At 39.1% G+C, this 19983-nt stretch overlaps 1 protein-coding gene across 1 annotated transcript in view; it reads left to right on the top strand.

Moving 5' to 3' along the window:
* LOC132983433 (intermembrane lipid transfer protein VPS13B-like) overlaps nucleotides 1-19983 on the top strand; it is a 282789-nt gene that overhangs the window by 73031 nt on the left and 189775 nt on the right. Inside the window, exons 18-19 of the mRNA XM_061049726.1 lie at nucleotides 1402-1536; nucleotides 2295-2474. Of these exons, the coding sequence (XP_060905709.1) occupies nucleotides 1402-1536; nucleotides 2295-2474 (315 nt within the window). The remainder of the gene's footprint in view (nucleotides 1-1401; nucleotides 1537-2294; nucleotides 2475-19983) is intronic.

Genomic DNA, 19983 nt, shown 5'->3' with positions numbered 1-19983 from the left:
TATTTTTGTGATCTATATTTTGTCCATGGAGTCTACCTTAATGCAGTGCCTATGTCAGTCTCTACAGTAACTTCCCTTTTTCATTTAGATCAGATAACCCAGATGTCTGTGTGTGTTTAGATAGTATAAATGTATCTGTATGTAAGTTTGTTTAGTAATTCAGTTAGCTGATAAGATCATGACTAAACTCATATATAAAAAACTCAATTGTCTCTCTTTTGTAAGAATAAAAAATGCAGTGCACTAGCATGTATTTCAATTATCATTGTTTAATTTGTGTATGCATATATTGTATGCTAGTTTCCAGAGTCTGATTGCAGGTGTCCATTGCTTTTTGGGTTTTGGGATGTGATAAATCATTTGTGCCAGTTTAACATTCAATGAAGATCATCATATCTATAGCCCAAGTAAATAAAGGGAGAGAGAGATATCCAAAGTCCCAGAGATATACTGCCCTGCTTTGTTTACTCTTTTACATTATGAAGCGGAGCAGGAGGACACAGGAAGTGTTAATAAGTTTCCCATCTTCCATTAAGGCTGATAGAGGGAGTCTCAGCGGTAAAAAAAAAAAAAAAGGTTGTTGGGTTATTTGTATGAAAGAGGAAGATTACAGCTTAGGGATTTTAGCACGGTCAGTTATTCCTTCTCGGCCTTTGGCTAATTGGTTGATTTTATTTTGCTGTTTCCATATGTGTCGGAATAAAATATCACACCAGCCTTTTCTTATGGATCCAACAACTGTTTCCCAACTATTTCCATATATACCTTTGGTAAATAATAATAATAATAATAATAAATTTTATTTGTAATGCACTTAATATTTTTTGAAAAAATTGCTACAGAGATGAAAAATAAAATAATAAATCATCAGAATAATAGTAGTAATGTTCATATGTGCCTTCGTAATACAGAGTTGTAAAATCAGTCGATAATTGTTTTTGACACTTGAAGGAACCATCCATGAATGAAGTGCTATCAGAAACAGAATCATTTATCATTACATTTACACATACAAGGAATTTGACTTGAACAGAAATTCGTTTGAGTTTAAGCTGTGTTGAAACGGGTAATGTTCAACCGTGTTTTAACAAGTCTTTATATTTAACATGTATATTCAAACGTGACATTTATGAGGGACAACTTACATATTAAAGAAAAATGACATGTTAAAAACACAGCAACAGGTTTATTGTGTAAACAGTGGGTTGAATTACACACTTTAATAGATGTCAGAGGTCCCTGTGATCATAACACCTGGATTCCTTAAAACGTTAGGGGAGATACAGAAGGAACAAAATAGGTCAAGAACAATTAAAGGCCTATCAAGGGTTTAACTAAGCAACAGCAGCAGTTTTTAACCTGTGCTGCACTTCATTTTCACTATTTTTTTTTTTTTATTAGGTGTGAAGTCTCCAGGCCTGTCACCGACTCTCGAGGGCTCGGTCCAAAACATGGAGCTGAAGTTTTGCAGCCGCGCAACAGTGAAATGCGCCTCGGGAACCGTGGGAGCTATAAAAGTGTGTGCCAGGATCCCAGGTGTGTGCAGCTGTGCCCTGTTAAAACTTTATTGGCTGTGTAGAAACAAGAGAATGAGAACGACTGGACTCTTCTTTAGCTCTCTTTAACTTATAGCTTTACACATTTTACACCATCTTTTCCATATATGACATATGACATTAAAAAAAGTTTAAAATTCAAACGTGGACAAATATACTTTATACTAAAACCCTCATCAGTTGGTCAAAAGTCCATACCCATACTGTTTGGTTTTCATGTATGACTGATCATCACAGCAGACTTCATTGGAGATAAGACACCTTAAAATCTGTGAAAACGATCTAAAGTTTCACAAGTGAATCAAGTCAATTCCATTTTCATTCTATATGGTGTGAACTTGTGAGCATTTCATATTTTTAAATGAGTTGTGCTGTATAATTATTGTATTGGTCATGTAATCACATTTTTGGGTTTAATTCCAATATTAATCAAGTCCAATGCAAATTGATGGACATTATTTCATTTCTAGGAAATTGTTTTATTATGGGGTGCAACTCTGGATAAATGGCATTATTTATTCAAAACAATACATTATTTGTATTTCTAGAGTCCCAAATCTTTACATACGGACACTCTACAGAAAAAAAAGGTCTAGACAGTACTTTTATTATTGCTTATGTATCTTTTGTATCTTTTCAGACCCATTTTGTAAATGAGACTTTCTCATATTTGAGTTTTGATTTTAAATACAAAAATAGATCTTGTATATTAACTTGTCTTTTACTCTTGTTCCTTAGGTTCAGGACAGGGGGTTAAGGAGAAGCTGGTTCCTCTGATTCAGGGCCCATCTGACACCAAAGAACTCTACATGAGCCGCTGGCTTAATGAGATTCGCAAGCCTGAATCTTTGCTTGCCCCTGACCTGCTGGCATTTTCTGTTCAAATACCTCAGCAAGGAGATGACTGCAGAAACTCAGGTATCAGCTCCCTCTCCTCTCCTCTCCTCCTCTCCTCTCCTCTCCTCTCCTCCTCTCCTCTCCTCTCCTCTCCTCCTCTCCTCTCCTCTCCTCTCCTCTCCCAGGGAAGATTGAAATCTTGAAAGATTCTTAAGAGTCATAACGGTACATCATTTTTAATACATGGCTACAGAGTTTTGTTGGAAGGTTTTGCTTATCTAACAATCCCAACCAGGCTCCTGAGTCATATCGGGCCCCCCGGGCTTTAAACATGTCAGCAATGCGATGAAGATAGAGCTGGGCTCAGGTGCTTTCAGGCTCTGAGGAGAAGATACAATTTAACTGTAGTGAAGCAAGAAGATAAGTATTGTTTAGAGACGGTGCATTTGGGAGGTTGTTTGATTCCATTGCTATTTGAGTGTCACCCAGTAAATTCCTCTCCTGTATCCAGTGAACATAAAAGTAGATTTTAAATGAAACATTGTATTTCTGACAAAGGGTCGTTCCACCCTTCACAGCGCCACTGAAGATATTTTGAGGAACTCTGGTTCATTTCATTCAGTGCACAGCCTCAGTCTATAACGTTGATATAGGGAGCATATTATTTCAGTAAAGCAAAGGCTCATAAGGACAGTTCATTTTTGTTATGATCAAAACTTGATCCAAACACAAACCAGAAAACCAAAAGGAGGCAAATGGTATGGGAAAGCTTTTAGAAGATGAAGGTAAAAGGGTGGTGAGGGTCGACTTCCAGAAGCATTTGATATATCCAGCAGATGTGAAGCAGCGGAGGCCTGCATACACCCTCTCATCATTGCCAAATTTTTTCTGTTCTCTTGTTCTTCATGTTCTTAGACTCTTTTCTGCTTTATTTGACTCTCCTGTTTGCAATATTTTTTATTTCTTATTCATTTAATGTCACAGCTATAATTCTAGTTTCAATGTATCCTTTCCATTTCCATTATTCATCCCCTTTTTGTCTTAAAGGTCTCAAATTGAATTCTTACTGGCAGGTCGTTGGTCTTTTATTTGTAGTATAACCGTCAGTGCTGAAGACAGCAGGATGACTTGACACAAACAGTTTTAACAGACTGTACCATTCTTCTTTCTGTGCGTATGTGTGTCTTTTGTCAAGCACTTTGCTAAGAGAAAGGGAAAAGGATTTCGGGGCATCAACTTGTGGGTCTGTGTTTTGTACATGGTGGTCAGGTTTACATCAAAGCTTTTGGTCAGCCACATGTCCCATGTCCCCGCTGTCATCCAGAGGGTGACTGTGAGCCTGTTAGGGTCAGTGTTAATGGAATGATGGATGCAGTGCCTCATTCAACTGAAGATGAAAGGTGGAGTTGCACCACTCTAAATGAGCGGCACCCTTTGCTCCCATAGGACCATCTCAGAGGCTCAACATTGTGTGATCTTGACATTTCTGAATTGTTGGACAACTTGGCCTGTGCATCAAACACATTTTATTGCTCCCATATGGCTCTGTTGATTCCATTTAGCAAATTCTTCAAGAATGGTCATTATACATAGAGCATAGGATTGGCTTGGGGAGTAAGAGAAAAGCCAATTCCCTACACCCTTGTCATACTGAAAACATTAAGATATAATGAGTCACAATCATCTTTTCTTTTCTATGTTACATGTTATTAGTTGCTTCTGGTTTTTGTAGGGATTCAATTCAAAGCACATTTCTGTAGGACACATCAGCCCATTTAACAGAGCATCATTTTTATTTTGAGTGATCAACAGCTACTCATCGATATGGGCTAAAGTGCATTTCTGCTTTCACATAAATGTGCCTTATTTTCATCGTGTTTTACTCTATGTTATTGACTGCAGTTGAGAGAAGCCTTGCCCCAAGTTTTTCCCCAGGCGTCACGTCAATATGATCTCTGTGTCGTCTCATTTCTAAGAGGATGTGACAGCATCTGGAAATAGCCAGCAGTTTTCTAATGTATCCCTAAATTTATCTAGGAAGCTATTTGCTCGAGCTCAGTAAGCCCCTGACCTCTAAGATCATCTAGATACATTGTATGTATTTTGTCTAATATACAGCAAAATGTTATACTAATGGCCAATCAAACACGTCTGTAAAATGACTTTTCTTGCCCCATTTGTATAACACAGATATCTGCCTGAAATATTTAAGAGCAAACCCAAGACCCCGTTTGGGAATGTTATTTTCCTACTCAACAAAGTAAAAGTCTGTTAATAAGTGATTATTGTGCAGTCCAACATTTTGAAGGCATCTTTGAAATATGTTTCAAAAGTCTCTCAATCTTTCATACAAAGTTAATTCACCAAGGAGATAAGTTCCTTTTAATATGGCCAGTGACATCTGGTTTCTGTCTAATTGTTTACCAGTGAATTAAAAAGAAATTCCACTTTACTTGGAACTGGCTTTGGGTGGTGGTTAAAGGGAGTACCCATACATGTAGAACTCCTGCAGATCCAGACTTATGTGTTTTCATTTAACAGAGTTGAGGTTGGAACACTCTAATAAATTAAACACAATTAAAGGCGGGGGTTTTAACGCAGAAGTACTAAGCAGCTCTGGTTTGAAATGTCCTCTATTTTATAGATCTATAGCTGTATAGGAATTTCATATCTTGCCATCAAGTCTTTGCATTACAACATGATGTCTTCAGGTGATTTTTTCTTTGTGACTAATTGAGCAGTTATTCCAAATGGACCCGAGAACGATAAGACTTTTTGGCAGTTTAATGTGCTGTTAGAGCCAAGTATTCTCCTTTTCCCTTTTTTCTTCTTCTCCAATAACCATAAATGATTCATGATTTGGGTGTTATGATACAATAAATACTGAGAAATCAATGCTTTTATTAAAGAACACAAAGAAAGTTAAGGTTGGAACATGCATGAGAGAGAGGCATATATAGGACGAGTCACACTTTTAGATTTCAGGGTTGTCATAGTTGCTATTAAGTCAAATTAGGCGGCAATCCAGGTTGGTAGGCTGGAACACAAGGGTACAGTTTGGCAATTAATGGGCCAAGCTGAGAGCCAGATAGTTTCCTCACACACCAAGACTGATTTCTGACTGGTATTGGATGTATACATTATTATTGAATGATATTAAAGTAGAGTAGAATGACCTTAAGTGGTCTACTGAACATAATTTAAATAAGCAATGCTTATCAAGAGATAGCTTCATTATATTCATTCTCAGGTTTTAGGCCAGTGTGAGGGAGAAGAAGGCTAGAGGGCGTGTGAGGAGCCGGGCTTTATTCTGAACCTCAGAGCTAGTGGCAGCCTCTAAGTGTCTCCCCCCCCCCCCCCCAACCCTCCACCATCCTGACTTGCAGCAGAGGAGGAGGAGCCAACAGGCCGGGTAGGCTTTATGATCATAGAGACGACAAAAAAAAAAAAAAAAAAAAGCAAGAGAGTGAGGAATAGCATGTGTTTTCCCCAGGCACGCCAGCAGCTGCGAGACAATGATTTATGCTTTTCTCAGAACTATGGGATCTCAAAATGTTACATTTAATCAGGCACACTGAGAACAGAGCAAATGTTAAAGATGTTCCCTATAAAGCCCTCCAGTTTTGATCTCTTTACCATACCATGCAAGCTGGGAATAGGCGAACAAAGTGATCTTTAATCTTAATTTAAACATATCGCAGGGGATAATGAAAGCTACATTCAATTAATCCTTGGACAATTTCCCAGGAGCATTAATACTAACCAGATGTAGTTCTTTAAGATTTATTAAAGTTGTTTTCTTATCAATTACTGTTTTTATTTTAGAATTATTTGAGGAAGAAATCCTTTTCAGAGTTACATGCTCAAAATTAGGTCCACTCCTCGACACAGAACTACTTTTTTATACTTGCAATATAGTTGATAAACATTTATTATAGGGTCCCATTGATAGACATTATGTCAGTACTCGCACACATGCACCTACACAGATCAGTCTGTCTATCTGTGTGCATGTATGTCTAGATACTTATGCATTAGATTGACAGAGAAAAAGCAACTCTGCTTGTATTAATGGGGATGATATACGAGTCAGAATCTGACAAAACCTTATGTCTGAAAGACTAATGAGAGCAGGTGGATTGAGCGCCACCTGACTTTGATCTAAGCCATTATAAAGCGTCACAAATGCATGCAAAACACATTAGAGTAGTGCTGCATATACACAGGAATGCACACCCAGAGATACCACACTTGCTCTGTTTGTTTCTGAGACTTGCCTTTGAGTGGGCTGCACTGACACTGCAGAGGGGGTGTGAATTTAGGATCTCCCCTCGGTAGCCTTCTCCATTACATTCTTTCATAGCCCTGTCGTACTTTCATATGTCCATCCATCATGCTCTTTTTCCCTCCTTTGCATGTGTTCACTCACTCCATGGAGTGTTAAATCAGCACTCTGGCTTTTTCAAAGGCAGCCGCTTGATGACTTTGAGCTGCTGGCCTTCAGTATACCAAAATGGTACCAAAAATACATTAATGGTACAACTTTGGGAAAAAACAACAAAGAAATGATATCTTGAATATTGTCAATGATGTGACAAGCTGTTGTGATCTGACCAAAATTTCAGTTGTTGAGAATTTGATCACCTGCCACACAGATTCTGGTGAAAGATGGCGTCTGAAAGTATCTCTACTCTCACCTCCATATTATGCCCATTTGCAGAATATACAACTATAATATATTCATGTACAGCAACCTTTCAGTACGTTTTACAAATCCAAAAGCCTTCATCTTTCAGATATACATATGATCTGAAAATCGGGGGAAGTAGACCAGAGGTGGCTTGTTTTGTTTATTTATGTAAGCCCTGTTTAACTTCCTCAACAATCTGTTTAATCTTCAAGGCAGCCACTTTCATCATGTCTTGTCAGGCAGAGTGTGTGAAGCAGAGCAGGTAATGTGGAGATTAGACACAAGGGATCACACTCAGACCTGGCTATTGAGGTCAATCATGGCCCATTACTGGAGCTGTTCATCTGTGAAGTGTTGGACTACTTAGGCCACTCTCACAGTGCTTAAAGCCTGTTTGGAGTGTTGGGCTGAGGGGCAGGGGTCAGAGATTGGGTGCAAGGGGATAAGGACTGAGACGGTGTTGGGTTGGAGTGTGACTGAGCCTAAAGCTGCTGTTCAGGCTAGCCTCCCTTTTACATGATATCACAGCTCCCATGCTGCAATTTGGCTTCGTCCAATTTCCATCCTTCCTGAGAAGTGTTAAGTTTGTAGACGCTGCCAACCTAAAATGGACCAAGGTTGGGGCTCGTGGATTGCAGAATAATAAGAGAAAACTTACTCTCACCTTACTCTACATGATGATAATCTATAGCCAATAGGTCATTAACTAAGAGTTTGCCATCAATACCCTCCAAATTACTGCTCAGTGACAGTAATGAAGGAAGTTGTTGAACATGAAGAATGATCTTAATAGGCTTTGCTTTGTATGGCGCTTTCAAGGTAGACGTAAGCAAAGCATATTAAGATCATAATTCATGTTCAACAACTTCCTAACTCACTATTTTTCTTACACTGTAATCAGGAGGGTATTGATCAGGAGGGTATTGAGGGCAAACTCTTAGTTAACAGCCTATTATCTATAGACTATGCTCATGTGGAATAAGGTACTAATAAGCACTTAATGACTAATGAGCATACACTAATTAGAATGCTAATTAACAACTATTTAATGGTGAATATTGTGACCTTAATTTAAAGTGTTAACATGCACAGTTATTAGGGTGAAATAATCAGTGGAATATGTATAGTATTAAAAAAAAGGGCTCCTCAGGACTGCTCCGTCTCGGACAGGGCTGAAGCAGCAGAAACCTCGGACTAATTGCGGCTTAGAGGACCACAGTGGTCAAATATAGGCTTTTCTGGTGTTAGCTGTCACTTCGAGGCATTATGGTCGTATGTTCACGAGTCAGATAGACATGAAGATATTGCCTTTGAGTGTTAAGAGAGGTCATTCTGGGTGACTGCTGTTTCACTTCTAAAAGTTATCCTCAGAGGAAAAGAGAGAAGCTGTAAGATGTTTTGACCGTGTGAAAGTGTAGACGAAATTAACTCATCAGTTTCATTAAGATAATCTCTGTAAAGACCTAATGACTGCCTTTAAAGGCTAAAGGAGGGCCTTTTATCACATTTGATGTGAACTCCAGTTCTAACACTGAAGCAACACATTTTTACCGGCATTCTCCAGTTGATGTTATATTTGAAGTTGTCAGCTTAAAGTTTTCTGTTAACATTGACATACCTAAACAACATTAAAGACCTTTTCTCAAATATAAGATGGGTTTGCAGGACAATTGATGGCAGATTATGAGTCATGGTGTTTTTCAATGCATGCTTTCTTTAGTATCCAACTAAGAAAACGATTAATACAGGTAAAGGCTGCTTCACACAGACAGACAATCTTTTATATCTTATGACAAAAGTAGCTGCACTTCAATATTGGAGAACAGACTCGTAGATTTTAGTGTATTCTTGACTTTAATATATATAAATCTATCACTGTTTTGTTTTATTTTCCTCTTCAAGGGGATGGTTAACGTGCTTGTCTTTTGTTGCTTTGGTGCTGGGAAATAGTGATCTAGCTGGTCAGGTTCTGGTTGTAATGTCATTTCCAGGTCACCTTTTGTTATTTTCTGATAGGGCATTCACACTCGCAGATATCTCCTGAAAAAAATCCTGGTGCTGTATATGTGAACGCAAACAGCCACATTTTTTGCTCGGACTTCACCCGGAGTTTTTCCTGCCAGACCCCAAGTATTTTTTCCTCAGCAAGTCCGTGTGGGCTGATGTGAGAACGGTGCAGGATATTCTTCAGTGAATTCACCTTGAACCAATAAGAGGAGGGCTGACGCTTATACACTACAGTACATAGAGTGTATACACACGGGCACTACGATCTCCGTGCACGTAATTAAAAGGTTGCTTTACGTTTTCTGTTCGCTTATATGTTGTTCTCCGCTCTTTTGTTGATGTTGTCATTCCGTTGGACTACACCTAGCATTGACATAAAGGTAAATCTTCTCATTATAGCGTCGTATAGCGGACTCTGTCGCTTCATCCGCTACTTCCACTTCATTTTTTTAAAGTAACTTCTTACCTCAGGAGACCCCCCCCCCCCCCCCCCCCCCCCCCCCCCCCCCCCCCCCCCCCCCGCCCCCGTCTGACAGGGATAGTCTCCCGCTGCGAGGAGCATATGTGAACAGCCAGGTCAGGAGAATCTCCGGAGCAGTCCTCCAGAAATGATGAGTGTATTCTGGAGGTGCAATACACTTTTAACGTTTGTCACCCTGACAGCAAGCCTTACACATTTCCAGTACACCCCCTTCCCCCCCAAGTTCTATACACTCACATCATTTAAAGAGTGATATTAAGTGTAGTTCTTTAAAAAGAGAGGAGAGTTGCCAGCAGCATTTTCATTTAAGATTCTTCAGTTTTTTTTACCAAGTAAAGAGGAAGCGAAGAAGATGATCATTGTAGTTTCCTCTTACTGTGTAAGTACTGGAAATAAGACAGGTCATGTTGAATGTAGTGTTGAATGTAGTGTTGACAGGGGATAATGCCCTGCTTTACTGTATAGCATTCAAGCTGTTTACTCTTTTTTTTTCAGTTGGAGGCTTAATGGCAAGGGTGGACGAGGTCAATTTAGTTAACCTCATCTAATTGAATGTTGTCACTGGATCAGAGGTCACACATTCCACAAAGTCGGATCAAACATCACACAGCCCAATCAAAACAATTGGCTTCCTCAGTTCACTTAATACAGGGGTTGGGTTTACTCTTCTCACAAATTAGAGGGGGGTAATGTCCTGACCTGCCGTAAAGGGCCCAAACATTGTCTAGAGTCATACACATTTACATGCATTTAGTCAGTTTCACTTAGTTTTGTGCTGTGCAAAAAGCTTTTAACAGATAAAAGTGTAATGTTCAGTCTTATAATTCACATTACGGTAAACAGTAATTTGCGTTTGTAAAGTATTTTTAAAGTTTTGTCTGGCTAAAGATAACACTATTTTTTTTTTTTAGTGACAAGCAGCACAGAGAAGAAGGGGAAGGTGGAGAAAAGAAATAGGGAAGTGAGACTGGAATATATGCATCAGGGCCTTGATTAGAGTTTAACCTTGGCCACTGTGGAGAAGAAGATTCAGCCGAAATGTGATGCTCAGCTTCTTAAATGCCAGATTTAATGTCATTTGTAGAAAAAATCATAACAAACTTCTTTATACCCCTGTCACTGATTTAGATTTTTTTTTTATGGTCCTGATAAACTGTACATATGTGCCGACGCAGCATGCTGTGGTTTAGCAGTTTCTCTGCGTGAGAGAATTTTGTACCCAAACCTCTTCCCATTTTTCCTATCAGAGCTTTACGTCAATTAGTGGTGGCTCTCTGTTCATCACACCACTGAGTTTATCAGTTTCACTGCCTGTCATGCTTCTGCCTTTCATGTCTCATCATTGCTTTTTAACTGTTAGTGGGATCAACCACCACCTCCTCACATTATTAGAGGCTGGTTACTGATTCATACTCTGCCATTGCTGAAGTGACATACAGGCTAACCAGAGTTCAGACAGATGCTGATTTTACCTTGCCAAGCAGTATTGAATCAAGTTGGCCCGAGTTCTGTGCCGGTAGCCAAACCAATATGTGTCCCGCCGCTTGACTGCCTCCCCGAAAACACGCGGTGGGCGTGGGAAGGGGATGAAAGCCCATTAGCTTCTTCACAGCTCAGCTGCTGCAGCCTGCCTCCTCCCTCGTACCATGCCCGCTTCTCATCTCTTCTCCCATTCCCCCCACGCTTCTCCACTCCCCTCCTGTCCTGCGCTCCACACACATTTTCCCAGGCTGCTCTCTTTGCCGAAATCAGTCTGTTTGCACGGTGGACAAAGCTTTACTGCAAAAAAAAAAAAACTGCAACAGCACTCTTAGAAGAAGAAATAAAAAGGAAATATTAAAAGTTATTTTGCTGAGCACAGTCCCACATTAAGCAGTAGTGGTTAGGATGAAAAAGGGGCAGCCGTGAAATAAGATTTAAAATGCAACTTAGGGGTAAGAAGGGTTATGATCGTCTATATTTACACTTTTCTTTTGATGTTTATGTGGGGATTATTGCTGGATTACTCTGTTAAAACGTAATTAATTAAGCTAATTAAGCTAATGGCGGTTTGGGGTTTGTGGTGAAGGTTTGCTGGGAGGGTGGTGGTTTTGAAAGAGATTTCTCACAATTCTTAGAGAATGAAAAAAGGCAAACTAATTAACAGAATCAGCCTGTAGGAACCAGACCCAAGGGGTGGAGGGGGTTCAATGAGGCTCAGTCAAGAATGGAATGTGACACAACCCGCACTAGTGTTACACTCTCCCTTATAACTGGCTTATTCTTACACACTCTTATTCACACATACACACACTGTGGGGGCTTATAGTACCAATTACACGTTTCTTTGGCTCTTTTTCAGGGTTTGCTCAAGTTCGGAAAGTAGTTAAGCATCCTCAGTTTCTTGGTGTTACAGGAAAGAGATGCACATATTTTCTCCGGCAAGACTTTGACTGCTGAGTATCAAAGCCTTCAGTTGTCTTTCATTCAAATTACATTTCTTTCCATCTATTAAAAACCACTCTAACCTCTCCCAGTGACAAAAAGATTGAGTCATTGTCACTTCTTTATACCCTAAAAATGAGAGCAATTCCCCTCCTTCGTGTTCTATCATTTTTCTTGTTTTATTTTTTCCCCTCAGATCACAGAGAAACATCTAGCACTGTAAAGATGACTAACTATATATGCGACTTTAACCAGCACAGTGGTTTAGAATGATTGGAAGCGGAAATGGAACTGGATTGAAATCCCAATTTGAAACATTTTGATGTCAAAACTGCAGAAAATATGACAAGAGCATGTCTATGTTGTGTCAGCTGGTCATTGGCAGTTCAACTTAACACGCTTTTACTTCTAACAGTGTTACTAGCCAGCTGTCAGCTGTAATACAAGACTGTGTTTTACAGCTACGGAATACAATAATGATGATGAGGTAACAGTTTTATAATTGCTTGCTCCTGATTTGTTGTTTTTTCAACCAATGATAGGGTCTCATAAGATTATACTTTTAAAATGACTTTGAGACTTTGATTTCAATTCATTAAAACTCACACATGTACGTGTACATATACTCATGGTGACTCCCTGGATGATATTCCTGTTTTTAAATAAATGATCAATAGTCGATAGACTTCACATCCAAACCTTTGTAAGAAGATATGAAAAAGGGGAATCTGTTTATTTTAAAATGTCTAAGTTTGAAATATAATGTTGTCCTTTTTTCTAAAACTTTTAATGTACTTGATTTTAACTTTGCTCTTCTAAATACTTCTTGGTGAGCATCACATTAACTTCTATATTTGGAAAGCACAATGTGATAATTGACTTGCTCTTCATCAACCCGTCCATTTTCAACACGGTTGTCACATTTTGCAACAGTTGTCTTTAACATTAAACTACGTAAAGTATATATTTTTAAATTTTTTACTAAGCACTAAGATGTCCATGTTGTTTCTTCTTGCGTGTATAGAAAATACTGTGGATTACAGCCATTTGTTGTAGTTTGACATGTTGTATAATTAACAGCATAGCTGCAGACATCAGAATATTCAAATATATCAAATGAAGATTTATTAAAGAAATTATTTTTAATAAAAACAACTTTGCTGTTAAAGTAGTTAAGGTTAGCTTTGATCAATAAAGGAAAGTGGGATCATCGGCTCTACTTCATCCACCTACTAACTTTGAGTTCTCAAGGCCATAACTGCATCACCTTTAGTTTTGTTCCTGATTTTTTTCCTGGTTTAAAAAACATATTTTCTATTCACATCTCATATGTGTAATTTTGGAATCGTATTCATTTTCAAGCTGAGTTTTTCCCATCAATGGCCCTCAAAACCCCATTCTTTGTTTTATTACATAAACATTAGAATGACATTGACAATTCATTTGAATTTGTGTTTCATTCTGATGGGGATATTGATATATTGCATGGACGAGTAAACAGAGGCATTCATTATTTTTCTCCGTTCTCTGACACATACCCACAAAAGCTCTAAACAGACATAAGACCTTGGCTACAGCACTGGAGACCTTTAAGTGGTGTTATTTGTTAGTGATTTACTGTGTCCTTCTGCACTCAGAGTGGAGAACACAGACCAGGTCCAGATCCATGTGGCGGCCTGCCCGGCTGTTCTGCCCCCCCTCCTTCTCCCCATCCCTCTCTGCTCTTTATTCTGCTCGTTATACACCTCTTCCTTCTCACTCAATACGTTTACATACACAGTTAAGTAGAGCAACACTTACAGCTCTATTGGGCCATTTAATTGGACTAATGTCCTTGTCCCAGTATATAGCGTGGGGAAGAATCAATTTATTGACTGAATTATTTTTGACTCCACTATGGTAGGTGGCAATATTTCCTCTTTCAGCCAGTTACTACTGGACCTTCTTCCGGTTGACCTATTAAGTCACAGACATACCAAACAATCAACATTTCTCATTAAACTCAAAAATTGTTGGCCCTTGTATGTCCAAGAATGTGCACTCACCATACTGATACCTACCAGTATTTATGCTGTTGGACTTCCTGGTCAAAGCCTGGCGTGGGAACTGTAGAACATGCACATAGAGCCTAGGCCAGTTAGTGATCGAGCAAGGTCTATAAACTGTATCCAAGAGTTAATGGACTCCCAACATGTTAAAATGTATTTTAAAAGTCCAGTTTTTGTCTGACTAATGCAATAAATCGAATTCATTTTTTTTACACTTTCTGCTTTTTACCCCTGAAATCTTAAATCCTTTCCCCCCCCCCCCCCCCCACATTTTCCCCTTACTTGACCTCCATTTACTCTCCTGCCAGGTTGTTCAGGAATGTTAATGGTAGCTGTCAATGGGAACAGATTTTGAATGTTATTGGGAAATCCAGCCACGGCAGGTACTAGTGACAGAGGCTCTGGTTCATTAAGAGTTATGGCCACTTGGGTGAGGAGAGCATCTTGCTCCCTTGGCCCCTGCATCCTCACTTAGTAACATGAGCCTGAGTGTTTCTGTGGGCCTTGCATGTGATTGGTCATCTTCAACCTAACCAAACTTTTATGGCCACATGTCATTATCTGACACTGAACATCCCTGTTTGTTGTTTTGCTTCTTTTTCTGATGTTCTTTAACAATCTTTCTCAAATTGTATGACAGAGATAAACCCTCACGTATGTAGCCATGACTACATTTTTGCAGCTCGTGTGCTTTTCATTTTTCACTCTTATTTGTAGCTACTCTACCCATGTTTACCTTTCTCTAACCTAATGCCTTCACTCCCATTTGTGTTAAAAAATTATCGTCACTCTGGCCTTATCAGCAGCATCAGTTTTCTAGTGTTACTGACCCCTTCTGCTTCTCTGGGCTTTCTTTTATTTTCACAGGAAGAGAATGTTAAGGCCAAAAAAAGCGCTTCCCAAAACCGAAGGGTTGTCATCATGTCATGACTCATAAACACAATTTTTGACTGAAGGGAGAGTGGACGGACCTAGAAACACACTTATTACCTAAATTAATAAGGAAAACATTTCAACCAGAAATATGATCTGGTGTTTTGAAAGCTGTTGCTAATGTGTGTCTGTACCCACCATGTGTACTGGCTTAATCAGCGTTCAGACTGCACAAACTGTCTGGTCTGGGATGGAGGTTTGACACTCGTCCTAGGGGCTACATCCTTGCTTCTGTGGGGCTGAGTTTCACAACTAATGTGCAGAATTTGCTCCAGGCCTGGGACCTCAGACCGTCTCGTGAGCATTGTGATCGACAGCACAGTTAGGGGAAATACTCCTTTTACTTTGTATGCATTGGCATCGAGTGGTTTCTTACATGCTTGGGTATTTATTTGTCTTTATTGATGTATTTGAACTGCTGTGAAGAATGGGCTGACCGGGAGCTTTCAGCAATTTCTGGAAGATAAGGTTATAAATTCCCCTCAGGAGTCATGGCACACTGGTAATCAGCAGGCAACTAATTTAGCTGATTGAAAACAGTCGGTCCCACTTAAAGCTCCCTGGTGAGTGTTTGTGTGTGCTTATGCAAAAAATGGAAGTACTTAGTACCATTATGTTGAAATACATGTTAAACTACTGTGGATGTATTGTAGAAGTTTCTGCTGTGCTCGGATTGGTCGGTAGGGTCGTGGTCATTAGGTGTTAAATGTCTCATGCAGCCTATTTTGCAGGAAAATGTGTTAAGATTAAGTTTAGACACACATATGTAGACAACAAAAAATATATATTTCACAAAGCATATCTACTCAAAAGCCCTGTTGCTTAGTGATCATGGATTAATGTTGGGTCTTTGTAGATAATATAACTATCAGTACGGTCTTTTACCTTCTCTTTTGTAAAGTGTCTTGAGATTACATTTGTTATTAGTTGGTGCTATACAAATAGAGATTGATGATAAAAGTCACAGCCTTATTATCTGGCTACCCTTTCCAGCAAGGAAGTAGATTAGGGTCAAGATGGCATCAAGCATTTCCCATTTAAGAGTTAAGATAAGCCGTGTGTCCTCTAGTGTTTTGCAAGAAAGTCTTGAACTACACACTTAGAATCACACAGCTGCAGGTTACTCAAATGGAAATGTCTTTATTATAAGTCAAACTGAGTTGAAGATAGATGTGCTTGCTTACAGATGATTGTAATGCCTCTTTTATTGCTCATGCCATGAAGTATTTAATCATCATTTATGATGATTTCCATCTCTGCTTAGACCTGGAAACTTTAACCATTAATATTACAATTAATAGATTAGTGTTTCCAGGCAGCATTGCGACTGATGGCAAGAGGGGAGGAAGAGGGGACTAGTGATTGACTGCTGAATGACTCTGCTCTGTTTTAAAGGGTCACTTGTGAGGCCTGTTTTTTTGGACATGCGGAAGATCTCTGTCCAGGTGCAGACACTAAATCCTGTGTCAGCTTCTCCACACAGGGGGAGATAGATGACTTGTCTACATGTGTGGTGTTCTGCATGCAGTATAGTCTAGAACACACAGACGTATGTGCTCACTTAGTAACACCTCAAAGTTATGGATACTAAATTTTGACATCAGTAAAGTAATGTTACAAATGTTACTTTAGATTCAGGTTAGTAGAGCGTCAGTCATTATGTCATGTCCAGTTAGTTGACCATGTTGTAAGGGTTATTCTCTCTATTTGCTCTAATATCTATTCTTTCACAAGCTATTTCTTAAAAAACACATGACTCAAGTTTAATTTCAATTTTAATAAGTTGTTTTGAACCAACAGATTTTTTAAAATCAAACACACAGATTGATGATTTAACGTAAAAAACCCACCTCAAGAGGATTTGTTGGAAATCCTTTTCTTGGATTAACCGTTGTTTGACCCCTATCCTGCTTACTGTTAGTCTCGAGCATAAAGAAGAGCTATTACCCCTTTTAAGTATAAGTTATTGGCTTTTGCTCCTTTACCCTAACCATATCAACACATTGATCTAATTCTTATTTTCTCTGTGATTAACTGCCATGCTTTGTGACTGCACCATTGTCCCCTTGTCTCACTTTGCATATTGTTCGTATTCTGTCACTTTACCGCTTGTAACAAATCTTTAAAATTCAAACTGAAAAGTCATGTGCTAATGTTGAGTTTTGTTGTGGTTAAAATCTTGGAGCAGAGTACAAGACCGTCGTGCATTGCTTCATGTGGGCCTGTATGTGTTTTCTGATGCTGGTTGGTTCTCATGTTTTTGTGCCTTTCTGTTGCTGAACTTGGCAGCTCCTTTTCTCAGCCAGTAATGCTTCAGTTATTATTGAATCTCACCTTTAACCTCCGACTGTGTCTGACAGACAGACTCTTTTGCCGGATGAGACAGGGTCCAAACAGGCAAGGCAGCAAATTAACATCTCACAACCCTGTGAGGGGAAAAGGTCCCTCTACTGAACTAATGAGCATGGCTAATCTGCAAACCCTGTGATTGCTAACACTCTTCCACCACCTCCAAAGTGTTGGCGGCAGCAGTTCAGGGAGGCGACTTTCGGGTCCCTCTCAGCCCCATGGGCCAGTCAGTCGCCCTGTCAGTCAAATCTGCCCAGTCACTGAGGGTTTTTTAAGAGGCTGTTTAATACCCGTCGATTAAGGTGTCAAAGGTCACACCACTGTGCTTTTCCACAAGTAGGGACGGTGGAAAGGACAGAAGGAATGAAAGTGTGATAAGAAGCAGACGGGGGAAGGCTCAGCAAAGGGGGCCTTATCACCAAGTCACATGGTGGATTTATGACAACAGAACTGTAGGGTTTTATTTAGTGCCCCATTAGGTCTTAGAGGCACTTCTACTGGTGTGAAACAAAACCCAGACAATAACAACAACTGAGTACATTACAAATCAGGCCATATATGGTCAAATAGTAATTTTCTGACAAACCAGAAGTAAAAAATTTAATTTTATTAACCAAGCCTGAGAAAAACCTTTTTTGCCCATACCATTGATTTACCACGTCTCGGTGACCTGTTAACCCCCCTGATAAGAAAAAAGCCTTGTTGAGGTAATAAACGGTGTTTTCCTCAAGTAAATCCAAATCTGAACCAATAATAAGTACAGGTAGAAATATGTGCTGCAGCCCCCGGAAAAAAATCCCAAATCATGACATGACAGCGCTTAGCAATCAAAAAAAAAAGAAAATGGTCCTAATGCATCATTACTTTAAGGTTAGTTGTTTCAAGTGTAAAAATAAACCTTATGCTAGCTGAAAATGTAAGGGCACAGTTGGTGTAAGAGGAGTGGGTTCTGTTGCCCAGAGAAAAAAGCCAAGGATGATTTTGAAACATATATATTCAAAGACATTATAAATTGTTGAGACCATTCATCTGTGAAATCTGGTAAAAATTCTTCCCATTATCCTAAATGCTAAAATCTATTGCTTTATAAAACCAATCATTATGTTAAATAACTCTACTATACATTTTATTTGATATAAATAACTCTATGATCATCACCGTGTTGTTTTCATCATCATTAGGGTTTTCAGTTATGTTTACCTGCAGAGATCAGCCGCTGTATCTGCCTATGACAAAGACTATGGTGTTGACCAGACCGCTTGTCTTAAGATAACATTTGTTATTAATTGGCGCTGTACAAATAAACATTGATTGGTTAATTGATTGATTAATGGATGAACAATACAATCACATCCTCCCTTAAAAAAGGTGTTTTTTTTTTGTTTTTTTTATTAGAACTTTTTTGCCACTGTTTCAAAATAACAGAAAATTAACAGTAACCAATGACAACAGTATCACTTTGAGGTTGGGCTTCATTTGACATTTGTGTTGATAGAAAAGAAAAAAGCTCTGCATAGGGGAGAACACACACTAACCAGATATACATCACAGATATATTCATTCACATATATGCATAAACACATACAGTACATACCCATATAGATGTTAATTCTATCTAAAGTTTAATAAAGCGCTTTTACTTGTTGCGATGTAGCTCCACACTGTGTATTACATAGGTATATGTTCTTCTTCTTCTTTTTCTTAATTTATCTGGGATCTTTTTTCGATATATGTGGTAAAGGATGAAGAAAACATTTGACTTGAATGATTGAAATGAAAGTGATCGAATAAAATTAAGATATTAAGAAATCCTGTTAGATTTCAAAAAACCCAGTGAGGCACTTAGCCCACACATTATTTACTACATACTGTATATGTGTGTTTAGGAAGCTACAGTTGGAAACGAAGTGGAAATAAAGTACTGTAAAATTGAAACATATTTTAGCTTTATCTAACACTTCCCAGTCCTGGGAACTCCATTTCTCTTGTCTTGTAACCATCCTCTCTGATTGTCTGTGCTTCAAGCCCACAGCGTTGATAAGCTTACACTGCTGTTAACACCTCCATTATCAGAGGCCAGTCTCTCTCTCTGCTTTCAGAAATCTCCACAGGAGCTTCCTCTGTTGCCATAGGAAAGGTAGAACAATCTCAGAGTTTGGTGCCAGGGATTGATGACGAGCTTATCTGTGGATTCAGAATCATAGATTTAGATGATAAACACGTGTATTAATCTGTGTTATTCTAGAATTAAGATTAAGGGTCAGCAAGTTAAATCAAGTGTAATATAGTGTTATCCAGGGATCTGAGCTGAGCAGACCTTGTTGAAAGGACGACGCCTTATCTTGACATCCACCAGAACAACCACTCAGCTGGTGCCAACACAGTAGGTGGTTGGGTGAATGTGTGTGCACAGAGCTGCCTAAAAGATAGCTACTGGGATATCAGGGATGTGAGGGGGCATTTTAGGGCTTTGTTGAACCCCCTACCTTTATCTTTGGTGTGAACATGGGGTCACCTGTGCCAAGGGAGGGAAAGAACAGCATGGAGCAGCAGGGTGCTGGAGACAGTTGTCAGACAGACAGACAGACAGACAAACAAGGGGTTAGTTGGTTTCACTCTGTTTGCAGGTTCACACTGTGGATAATGGACCACAGCTTC

This window comes from Labrus mixtus, chromosome 11 (genome assembly GCF_963584025.1).
Source record: "Labrus mixtus chromosome 11, fLabMix1.1, whole genome shotgun sequence".
In the NCBI taxonomy this organism is placed as follows: Eukaryota; Metazoa; Chordata; class Actinopteri; order Labriformes; family Labridae; genus Labrus; species Labrus mixtus.
The sequence above is the reverse complement of the archived record's forward strand: the minus strand, read 5'-3'. Positions and strand labels throughout refer to the sequence as shown.